At 28.9% G+C, this 12,199-nt stretch overlaps 2 protein-coding genes across 2 annotated transcripts; one reads left to right on the plus strand and one right to left on the minus strand.

Moving 5' to 3' along the window:
* Nucleotides 1-1,205: 1,205 nt before the first annotated feature.
* Nucleotides 1,206-3,716, plus strand: LOC107628144 (uncharacterized). The gene is made up of 7 exons (XM_088502576.1): nucleotides 1,206-1,242; nucleotides 1,373-1,620; nucleotides 1,705-1,911; nucleotides 2,008-2,100; nucleotides 2,192-2,299; nucleotides 2,968-3,357; nucleotides 3,457-3,716. Exons 1-6 carry the CDS (start codon nucleotides 1,221-1,223, stop codon nucleotides 3,355-3,357), a joined length of 1,068 nt encoding a protein of 355 aa, XP_088358702.1. The 5' UTR covers nucleotides 1,206-1,220; the 3' UTR covers nucleotides 3,457-3,716.
* A 4,342-nt stretch (nucleotides 3,717-8,058) lies between these two features.
* Nucleotides 8,059-11,279, minus strand: LOC107628133 (homeobox-leucine zipper protein HAT22). The gene is made up of 3 exons (XM_016330938.3): nucleotides 10,381-11,279; nucleotides 10,036-10,115; nucleotides 8,059-8,804 (listed from the first exon to the last, which is right to left on the minus strand). Exons 1-3 carry the CDS (start codon nucleotides 10,975-10,977, stop codon nucleotides 8,498-8,500), a joined length of 984 nt encoding a protein of 327 aa, XP_016186424.1. The 5' UTR covers nucleotides 10,978-11,279; the 3' UTR covers nucleotides 8,059-8,497.
* Nucleotides 11,280-12,199: the final 920 nt, after the last annotated feature.

Raw genomic sequence — 12,199 nt, forward strand, 5'->3', positions numbered from 1 at the left:
ACTCATACTAATTCTACTATATTTTGGTATTTTAATTAGAAATTGATAGGTCTGTTTTATACTTACAAATATTATACTTTTTGTTTCCCTCTTTTATGGTATATAAGTCAAATTTATCGCTTTATGTTAGCAGTTTTCAACTTGTTTTTCCTCTTTTATGTTCTGATTGTTGCTTCTTAGAATTTTCTGAATTTTCTACATCTTGATTATGAGTTTGTGTGGGACATATTTTTCTGCATTTTGAATTTTTCTGCATTTTAAATTTTCTGCATTTTGAATTTTTCTGCCTTTTGAGTGAAGAATATGATTCCGAAGACTTTTTGAGTGACTTGTTTCCCTCTTTTATGGTATATAAGTCAGATTTATCGCTTTATGTTAGCAGTTTTGAACATGATTTGCTGAATATTGTGATATAGAATTTGGTAATTGTTTGTTACGGTTTACCTCTTCCCCTTATTAGATGCATATGCAATTGTATTTACATAGCTGTTTTAATATTTTTATACAGCAACTTAATGGAAAACGGAGCAACTTCAAAGAGGAAAAGACTGGTAAAAAAGTATCAAGCTCATGCAAAAGTTAAGGAATTTGAAATGAAGGAAGTATCTTCTGCTGCGAAACTAGTTCAGAATTTTATAACCAAAGGTGATAAAGGAAGTAAACAAGCCAAAATAGCACAACAGCCCAGGAGAAAAATTTCAGAAATTGGAGACAAATATAGTAGGGAGAATTCAATGGAAGGGAGAAATAAAACACTTGTAGACAATGTTATGAACCGGTCTTTGAGGTCTTCCCAAAACCAAGTGAGGAGTAATGTTCAACTAGAAGAACAACCAATTCCTAAGAAGATGAAGAGTAAGGCAAAGTGTCCAGCAATGGCTCTTGATGCCTTTTTGCATACAGAAGGAGTAGAAGTGGAAAGAGAAGAGGAAGATGACTTTGAGTCAATTGGTGAGGATGCTGGAGCTACTGAAAAAGAACCAGCTAACTTGACAAACTTAAAAAATAACTTAAAGCGTCCAGCAATGACTCTTGATGCTTTTTTGGGTGACCAAGGAATTCATGTGGAAAGATAAGAGGAACATAATGAAGTTCCAACTACTGAGGATGCTAGATCTAGGCCATCCCCGAATAATGGAGAAAATGTTCATATCCCGTCTGAGGAAGATTATATTGGTGAACATGAAAGTGACAATTTTGATGTAGAAGGAGATCAAGTTATGGAAGAGGCTCATGTAGAAGGTGATGTAATTTAGTTTGTTGCTATTTGTTTTACATTTTCTTTTTATCTATGAGCATGGGGCTGCCCTTTCCATACCTTTCACGACTGTCTTTAGTTTTAATTTGTACTATTTCTCAATTTTTAATTTAGATACTTCAAAGGTTAAAAAGACTCGTGGAAAAACAAGATGCCTAAAGATTTATGCAAGAACTTGGGAAGAAAGAGAGGAAGTGACTTTTGATCAGGGAGCAGCCGTGGGGCCAACAGCTCAAAGAGTGAAGGATTTAACTAATTTTATTGGAACAATGGGAAGGAATAGTGATTTTATTACCTTGATGTACACTAATTGGAAAGCTGTGCCTAAGCAAATCAAAAAGCGCATTTGGAAGTATATTAATGTAAGCTCCATTTATCTTTATGTTTATGCCATATGTTAATAATTATTTTATGCATATGATATGATGAAATTGATGTGTTTGTAGTCAAAGTTCATTCTTCCAAAATCTTCAAAGTTATGGGTGATGACTAGTGTTCAAGGAGCATGGAAGCGTTACAAAACAAGAATAAAAAAGAAGCATTTTGAACCATATTCTGGAAATATTGAGGATATGTTGGTGAATCGTCCTTTGGAAATTCTAGAAATACAATTTCGGAAGCTAATTGCATATTGGAGTATTCCAACTATCAAAGTGAGCTAGAGGATTTCAATTATTATTATTTGATATGATCAAGTATAATTCTTTCAATTTTTATATTTTTTTCATCATTGTCTATTTTAAACACAGGCCATGTGTGTTATAAATTCTGAAAATCGCAAGAAGCAACAATGGAGGCATAAAATGGGCCCAATCAATTTTGCAAGAGTGCGTGTTGATTTGGTAAGGTCACATTTGAGTTAAAATTCTCTACTTGTTACTTCTCCCTAATTTTAGTATGTTATGACTTTGTAATTGTTATCTTGATCTGTAGCGTGAGAAAAAAGAGAACAAAGAGGAACCAAATCAAGCTGAAATATTTGTTGCAACTCGGAATGGACTAAAAGGGAAAACACTTGATGTAGAAACACAAGCTGTTATTGTAAGTTCCTCTATAATTTTCTTGTTTCAGTAGTTGTTTTATGACTGTCATGGATGCTATTTTTTTGCTGTTTTATGGCTATCGTGATTATTGTTATGGTATCTATTTTGCGGCTGTTTCATGGCTGTTTCATGGGCTGTTCCGTGGCTGATTTAGTTACTGTTTTATGGCTATTTTATGCATATTTTATGGCTGTCATGGCAGCTATTTTATGACTGTTTTATGGCTATCATGGTTGTTGTTTTAGTATCTACTTTATGACTGTTTTGTGGTTGTCACGATTGCTGACTTGCTGCTTTCTATGTTTTGTGGTATCTATTTTGTGGCTGTTTCATGGGCTGTTTCATGGCTGATTTAGTTGCTGTTCTATGGCTATTTTATGTCTGTTTCATGGCTGATTTAGTTGCTGTTCTATGGCTATTTTATCCATGTTTTATGGCTATCATGGACTGCTATTTTATGGTTATTTCATGGCTGTTTTATGGTTGATTTTATTGCTGTTCTATGACAATTTACAACCATGTTATATGGCTATCATGGACTGCTGTTTTATGGCTCTTTTATGGCTATTTTGGATTGCTGTCCCTATTAGTTAGCAATAGGTTTTTGGATTCTTTCATTGAATTTTTATCACTAAAAATAGACATATCATATATTTGTGTGTATAGGATAAACTTGATGATCTCCAAGAAGCTGGAGAAACTCCTACTAATGCATTTCAAAAAGTTTTTGGTAAAGAGAATCCAGGAAGAGTTCGATGTTATGGAAGAACTGTTACAAAAACTTCTCTTAAGAAAAATAAAGAAATAGATGAAATCAAAAAACAAAGTGAAGAGAAGGTAACAGCTTTAAAAACTGAATTAGACGACCATAAGCAACGACTGCAAGGATTGGAAGATATTGTGAAACTTATGTTGCAACAAACTTCTCCTGGTATGAATGTTGATGAAGCGCTTTCTCTCTTGCGATCTAAGCAATCGTCTGCAAATAGTGCACAAGATCCAAATTTAGTTCCTCGGCATTCTCCTCCATCGACTCATATACCAAATCATGAATAGGTATATGTATGCTAAATTGTTGTACCACTTGAGTATACATATTATTGTATAGCTGATGTTTTGACTATAATTTTTTTGTTCATTTAAATTTGACTACAGCTTTCTTATTGTTGGAGGAAGTTTTTTGAAGACATAAAGACAATTCTTGCCACAATGGTGAAGCACAAAGTCTTCTTGGTTTTTAGTGGACAACTTAGTTTTTTTTTGTTCAAGTTCATTAGCAGAAAAACATGTACTTTGCTTACTTAGGTTTATTATTTATTTGACTTGGTAACTTATTAGCAAGTATATATGTTAATTGGTACTTGAAAGACCTTTCTATATATATATATGCAATATATATTATTATCTTATTCAAATGCGGATTATATATTCTTCAAATATCATATAAATATAACAAAGATAAAAAAAATATTATTTTAGATATTAAAAAAGAGAATCTAAGAAAAATTCAATAAGGTGTTGCTTTAGGTATTAAAAAAAGATAACTGTAAATAAACCTACATAAGTGTTGCATTAGGTCTATAAAAAAGGCAACTTAAAAAAACCTGGACAAGTGTTGCTTTAGGTATATGAAAATGCAACTTAAAAAATCTGGACAAGTGTTGCTTTAGATGGAGGAAAAGGCAACTTGAAAAAATTTGTACAAGTGTTGCTTTAGGTATATGAAAAAGCAACTTAAAAAACTCTGGACAAGTGTTGCTTTATATATTAGAAAATACAACTCGTAAAAAGTGTTGCCATAACGTTTCATATAAAGCGTTGTGTTTGGGTGCTCTAAGGCAACCCTTTTGCAGAGTTGCTTTATTTGCAGAAAAGGCAACGTTTTTTGAAGGTTGCCAAAAAAAGGGTTCCCTTTAATATACAAAAGCGTTGCCTTAGACCAAAGATAACGGCCGTATAGCCAACCCCCAAAAAGCGTTGCCTTTTGTCAGAAAGTGTTGCCTTTTATCAAAGGCAACACTTTCTCTTATTATAAGCAACGTTTTTAAAGGTTGCCTCAACCCGAATTTGTTGTAGTGCGCTAACTCGATCAAGCTACCTTATTCGGTTCAATTGAATAATAATTTCCATAAAATACTTGTTAAATCTAGAGAGATAAAAGATCAATAAGGAGTTTATCCAAACTCTTTCAAACCAAAAACGGAAAAACTAAAGTTGGGGCTGACATTGAAAACTGAATCTCATGTTAGGTTTTTGTAAGAGACAAAGACCCATATTCATGGTCTTCACGTGGGGGGTGTGACCCACTGCTCCCCTCAATCACAAAGAATAACAAGAGACCACATATTTTTTAAGTTGGCTCACGTATTGTAAGGATACATAATATACAGGGGTACGCTCTATTCTTTCTTTTTTTTAGGAAAAAAAAAAAACAAAGGAAAGAGAAACTCGCAAAGTATATATGTCATTCACCCTTTCTCACTTTGTATATTTATGCCAGCTCTCAATACATATTTGAGTTTCTCCCGTATCTTATGATTTTATTTAGGTGATGTTTTGTTTTAGTGAATGTTCTATTTTTAACCTTTTATACATCCAAGTTATTAGGATTTTTTTATTTAAATTAAATAAATATAATATTTACCGATTTAAATACACTTAAAAGAATTTACTAAAATACGTAATTAGTCACATTTCGAATACAGTAAGTAACTTTTAAAAATGGTCACATGTCAGGTACACTGACCCGTGCTGTGATACGAGGTCTGAGAGTCATATCTCGGGTGCACCTGAAATATAAACATGAGAGCATCTCGGATACACTGCATCTGAGATATGTTTACATTCTGATATAGACCAGTGCATCCGAGATACGTACGAAGATGTAAGATGGGAACACTGTATCCGAGATATAGTCAAAATCCGATATGTTTATAATATAAATAAAAATAGCATAACAAATAAAAAAATTACACAACTAATTAAATTTGTGTTAACATAACTTTTTAAATAATTTTTTAAATAGTAAATTTAAATTCTCCCTAGAGAATTTATTAAATATTTTAATATGGTGAGAGTTCTTTTAAATACCATTATATATAAAATTTAAGAGCATATGAGTACTTTTATCTCCTATTTATGATTTATAATTTAAATAAAGACAAACAAAGATGAGAAAAAGGGAGGTATTTATTTTTATTAGAAGTTTAGAAATAAATTAATAAGCACATATAAATTAATATATTTGTTTCTATTATTATATTATCTTTGTTCTCATTAAAATTTATGTTAAAAAAATATATTATTAAATTTAACATAAAATAATATTTATCTTATTATAAGTATCAAAAATAAAAATAAATAAATAAATAAATTCAACATTAATAAATATCGATATATAATATATTTTTTAAAACTAACCAAACTTAATTAATTACTAAGATAAAATTTAATTGTCTAACCATAAGTGAAATTATTAGTTTTTTTTTTCAAAAATTAGTTAAGATAAAAAAAATTATCTATCTATTAATATTTTTTAAATTGATAATATATCAAATTAATTTTAGAAACATATATAAAATATAATATTTAATTATTTTAAAATAAAGAGAAGAAACTTTTTTAATTAATTTTTTATTATTTTAAATTAATATACTTTTCAGTTTTTATATATCGCGGATGCAGTGTTTTCGTCTTGCATTCTCACACGTATCTCGGATGAACTGATACATATCAGAATATAAGTATATCTTAGATACAGTGTATTCGAGATGTGTTCATGTTCATATTCATATTTCGGGTGCACCTGAGATTTGATTTTCAGATTCTGTATCACAGAACAGGATCAATGCACCCGAAATATGACCACTTTTAAAAGTTACTCACGGTATTTAAAATATGACTAATTATGCATTTTAATAAATTCTTCTACGTTTATTTAAATCGGTAAATTAAATACTATATTTATTTAATTTAAATAAAAAAATTCAAATTATTATTATATATTATATATTAATTAAAATATATTTTTTATCTTTTTGATATGCACATGTAATAGATAAATACAATAAGTGTGTTACCTCCTTTAAATACGTTTTATGCATGTCTTTGAATAAATTTATATTGTTAATGGCATGACTTGTCACTAAACAAGGCCTAAAGAATACAAGTAATTTTGTTTCATACGTACGTTGAATCATCCTATATTTTTTTTAACCACTTAAATAAAAATATTTAAAACATTTTTTTTAAATATTTTTTAGTAATTAAAATTTAACACATATAATCAATTAAATTATATTATTTTTGTTAAAATTAAATCAGACAAATTAATTTGATCAAAAAAATAATAAATAAAATCTTGAACTAATTTAAATTAATATTATTTTTATAAAAAAATAACTACAATATTTTATTATAAAAAATAACTAAAATATTTCTATTATATATATTAATTTTAAGAATCTTAAATTCTAACTCTTTACTTCTCTCTATCATAATATTATAATATAAAATTAGAATTTAGAGTTTTCAAAATTTATATAATAAAAATATTTTAATTATTTTCTATAATAAAAATATTATAATCATTTTTTATAAAAATAATATTAATTTAAATCAATTTAAAATTTGATTCACTATTTTTTTGATTAAATTAATTTATCTAACCTAATTTTGATAAAAATAATATAATTTAATTAATTATATATATTAAATTTTAATTAATAAAAAATATTTTTAAAAAAATATTTTAAACATCTTTATGTAAATGATTTTTTTTATTCTCTTTTATCATTTTACGGTACGGTGGAGATATACATACATTAACTTAATGTATGTCGGAGCATAATATATTTTTTCTAAAACATATATCTCATATCAAAATATTTTACGTACTATACGTATATCTTGTCATATCGTAGGTGATGAGATAATTTAATCTCAAATGTTATATTCCTGTCCTTTATTTTTAATTTCCGATTTCCACCTATGTGATCATTATCCTTGATTAACGATTGAAATTTACACAAGTGTTTTGACATTTTAATGGGATCTATTCCCCGTAACTCCCTCAATCTTTCTCAACCTCATTTATTTATCTTTATTATAGTCAATCGTTATCGATCCCTTTCTTTGTTTATGCACTATATACCCTAATCACCGCCACTACCAATGTCTCTACTCAAAACTAAAGTCTCTCATTCATTCAGGAGAGTCTCTTTTTAAGCAACTGATTTTTGTAGACACAAACACGTGACCTACCTTACTTATCCACACACTTCAACCTTTCTTTCTGCAACTTAATAATAATCGCCAATAATATATATTATCCAAATTATTGAACTACCAACGTCTTCAATTTTTTGTATTTTAAGCATTTGATTAATTTGATTTGGATTATCAGAATAAATATTCAAGAAAGAATTTATATTTTTCGGTAACTACTTTATTTATTAAAAAATTGAACTCAAAATCACTTATAAAAAAATATACAATACCAATATATTATCTGCCAATTTATTGTCAATAATAATTAATTATTATATTTTAAACATATGTATAAAGAGATACATTCAGAAAATATATATATATATATATATATATATATATATATATATATATAAAGATACTTCTATTAAATCTAACTATAAAAAAAATATTTTTATTATACACATCCACAAAAACACTTTCAATAAACACAGTCATAAATAAGAGTTGGTAGAAATTGACAAAAACACTGGAATGAATCAAAATTCATGCATGTAACTGGAAAGTGAAATTAATACATAAATTCCGGTGTACATACATATATGTCTTCTATAAACATACAATAACGAAAGAAATCCAAAAGAAAAAACAACAGTAATTTTTATCAGTAGTTACTGCTAAAATTTCTACAGTATATATAGTACTTATGCTAATTACACCATTAATCCTTTTCACTAGCTACAGATAGTCCATAATAATAAAGACGTATATCCCTCAACCAAACAAATACAATGGTAACGAGAGAATACTCCTGTCTAATTTTGTTTTGTTTTAGTGTTTTACATATCCTTGAAAAAAGGGAAGGAAAAGCCTAAATAATAATAAAAGGTGACTATTTTCACGAAAACATCTTCATTTTATGTAGAAAGATAGTTAAATGATTTAGCATGTTTAATTAAATATATTTAATTGAACTATGTAATAAAAATCAACATGCTGCGGAAGGATTGGTGAAGGGACTAAAGAAGTGGTGAGGCTTGGGGGCCAAGGAGATCAAAGGAGTATTCTTGATGTTATTGGAAGCGCTGCCACCGCTGCCAATGGCAACGGCCCGGTCGCAAGAAGGGCAGATGGTGAGTGTCGCGGCGGGCATGGGAGGCATGTACAAAGGCTGAGACAGTTTGAGTGCCTTAAGCTCTTGAAGCTCTTTCTGTAGCCTTCTGTTCTCATCTGTTAGTGTCTCACAACACTTCTTTAGGAACTCGCAATCTACCTCCGTCTGCTTCAGCTTTGTTCTGTTACAACAACATACTCAATCCAAAAACTTTTTAGATAACAACTAATAATGTGTTTTTACCAATCATCTTTTCATAATATAACATGGTATAATATATTAACCACACCATATCATACCAGGTGTATATCAAAAAGATTAAGTGTTTGTTTCATTATTTTCATAAAAAAAGGATTTTTTTTGTATTTTTTAGAGCGTTCAAAAAATTTTTAATAGTAAAAGTAAAGTAATAAAAAATAAAAAAAAATATCTTTTTTTTAAGAAGGTATAATTTATATTTTTTTAAAAGATTTTTTAAAAAAAAAAGATGTTCATAATTGATAGATAAAACGATCTTTTTATATGAGATATCTAAATATAAAATTATTTTTATTTTTTTTATAAGATCTTTTAAAAAAAATAACTCCAAAAAAAAATTTCTTAAAAACTCCAAATAACCTCTAATACTAGAAAGATAATAATTTAAAATTATTTTATTCAACTTAATATCTATAACTTCGTATATATAATATTTAAAATTACGTGCGTATTACATCTAATATTTTACATTTATTATATCTGATCTGGACGAATTTTTATTATTTTTTAAATATTTATTTAAATACAAAATATATTTTAAAATTGAATTAAGCATAAGTTATATGGTGAATACTCTCGCATATAATTATTTTAATATAAATTTATTAGTCGATAACCGATAAATAATTTAATAGATTTAATTAAATCATTATCTATTGTATTATTTATTATTTTTGACTATCAATTTTTTAAAAAAATAAACTCATGTAAATTTTCACTTAGATATATTTATATTTATATATTTATATACAAACACATAATTGTTAATATAGTTATTATTTTTTATATACAAATAATATTTTTGTTAATATATTTGTCTTGAAACAATTTTTTACTAGTTCTCGTTAAAAATATTTATATGTATTAAAAAATAAATATTTAAAACAAAATATTAGTTACTAATATTTCTCAAAATAACTAAAGGTAAATATACCTTTAGTAAAACAAAAAATTAAAAAATTAACTAATATAATAACTCAAAAATAAAATAAATATAAAAATATTCATCACCTAATATTTTTATTAATTAACCTCAGATAAAATTTCCGTGGCTATCCCACTATATTTATTAGAACTTCTGATTTTTCTCATTTATTCAAATATATAAATATGTACCAAAAATTAAGCAATAATATCAGCATATATATATACACCTGGCTCTCCGGTTCTGGAACCACACTTCAACTTGTCGAGGCCGTAGATTCAATTGCTTCGCTAAAGCTTGCTTCTGCTTCTGTAAATCCAACCCAACAAACAAACGTATTAATGATATAAAATCACTTAATTATTCTTTGTCTATTACAAATCATACTGAAATTCATCAACATATCTAAACACCAAAAAACGAATAATATATTATTATTATTATTATTATTATTATTATGATACATGAAGAAACTATACATAGAGATGAACTATGTATTTTTTTTCCATCTTTAGTTGTCATTGAGTCTCTTTGATATTTGGAAACGAGAGAGAGAGAGAGAGAAACTAATTACAGGATTGAGAGTGCTATGTTGTTTGAAGCTGTCTTCCAACAGAGCAGATTGTTCTTTGGTGAGCCTAAGCTTCTTCCTGGCAGCGGCGGAGGCGGTGGTGCCACCGTCTTCCTCTTCGTCGCTGATTCGCGACGAAAGCCTCTCAATCTCCGTGGCCTCCGCCTCGGCTTCGTCGCTAGCGCTAACATCCCTCTCCCTCTTGACTCCTCTTCTGCAGCCGCTGGAGAAAGACGAAACGGCGCTGTGGTGAGGCGAATTCTGTGCCGACACGTCACCAGTAGAAGGGTAGTCTTCACTACTGTAGACCTTATTGTTGTTAGCCTTGGTAGGGACTACCTGGACCCTATGGTGCTCTTGCGTATCATCGTTTTTGTTTTTGTTCACATCGTGACCGGAGAGAGCTAAAGTAAGAGATGGTAATAGTAATTCAGCATCATCGGTTGTTACGGTGGAGGAAGAGGAGTACGGCGGGATCTTAGTAGAGGTAGTTATGGTTTCTTGTGTTGGTGAATCAGAGGAGGAACTCAGAGCCAACCCTAGAACAAGATGAAGGCCTATGTTGTTATTATTATGAGTAGAATCATGATGAAGACCCATTTAAGGTGCTTCAAAATCTTCTTTGTTCTCTTGTGGAAAGGGAGAGGATGAATGAATGATGTAGAAGATAGAGGGATAAGAGACAGAGAAAGAGAGAGTTAGATGATTAGATGACGGTGTGGTTTATAAAGTTTCATTTGGGAGAGAGAGAGAGAGAGAGAGAGAATTGAAATTGAAATTGGAATTGGAATTGGGAATGATGGAGTGAGACTATTTGAGTGGGGACGAATGATGGGTGGGTGGCTGTGTGATAATTTGATATATCAAACGGTGGAATAAATGAAGAGAGAAACGAATCCGGTAGTCTTGTTGGAAATCATCAAAGTCCCCCTATATTTTTCCATTGCAAAGGTTGACCATTTGAATTTTCAGCCCCACTGCCACTATTTTTGTATACACACATTACTCTATTATTTTTAGAGTATTATTTGTACTGTATTTATCATAAATAATAATTATTCAAAATTAATATGAGTTCAAATTAATATTAATAATGTTTATTATATTTTTAAAATTATCTTTTAATTATGATACATGCACTTGTAACATCATGTGCATGCATTTGATAAATTTTCTACATATTAAACATTATTATACGAAAAATGGATATGGGGTTTATTATTTTTTATTTACTTTTAAACATTACAATTTATCACTATTAATTTAAATATAATTTTCACACATTCCTATTTTTTATTACAATAAAATTAGGCATCGAAACATTTTTCAAACCAAGTCTCCAACTAAAATCGCGTACTTTTTCTTTGTCTTCATACGTACTTATGTGCATGTCGCACCGCTTCTTCTTCCTCCTCCTTTGTTATCGTCGACTTCTTCTTCTACATGCGTGATTTTTTCATCGTCATTATTGTCGCTGACTCGCTACCACTGTCGTTGTCGTTGTCGTCGTTCTTCCTCTTTCTCTTTCTTTTTCCTCGTCATCATCCTCTTTCATTATCATCATCATCATCATGGTCCTTGTAGATTTTACTTTTTCTTCTCCTATATATATATTCAAAAAATAAGAGCATGACACAAAAATTTTTTAATGATCACATGCCTAAAATATTGACACTCAACCAACAAATTAAAATATATACAGTACAGAAATTTTAGTATACAATACAATAATTTTGGTGCATAGCACAAAAATTTTGGTGCCTAACGCGAAATTTTTTATAGATCACACAATCAAAACATTGACTCTTAACCAACAAAATAT

Source organism: Arachis ipaensis, chromosome B1, assembly GCF_059453495.1.
Source record: "Arachis ipaensis isolate K30076 ecotype BB chromosome B1, ASM5945349v1, whole genome shotgun sequence".
In the NCBI taxonomy this organism is placed as follows: domain Eukaryota; kingdom Viridiplantae; phylum Streptophyta; class Magnoliopsida; order Fabales; family Fabaceae; genus Arachis; species Arachis ipaensis.

Bases quoted from the DNA above. Each gene is read 5' to 3' on its own strand.
- LOC107628144 (XM_088502576.1), top strand. From the start codon at position 1,221: ATGGAAGAGGCTCATGTAGAAG. The intron at 1,243-1,372 runs GTGATGTAATTT...TTTTTAATTTAG, and splicing joins GGAAGAGGCTCATGTAGAAG to ATACTTCAAAGGTTAAAAAG. The intron at 2,300-2,967 runs GTAAGTTCCTCT...TTGTGTGTATAG, and splicing joins TAGAAACACAAGCTGTTATT to GATAAACTTGATGATCTCCA.
- LOC107628133 (XM_016330938.3), bottom strand. From the start codon at position 10,977: ATGGGTCTTCATCATGATTCTACTCATAATAATAACAACATAGGCCTT. The intron at 10,116-10,380 runs GTAATTAGTTTC...TTGGATTTACAG, and splicing joins AACATAGCACTCTCAATCCT to AAGCAGAAGCAAGCTTTAGC. The intron at 8,805-10,035 runs GTGTATATATAT...TTGTTGTAACAG, and splicing joins TTCCAGAACCGGAGAGCCAG to AACAAAGCTGAAGCAGACGG.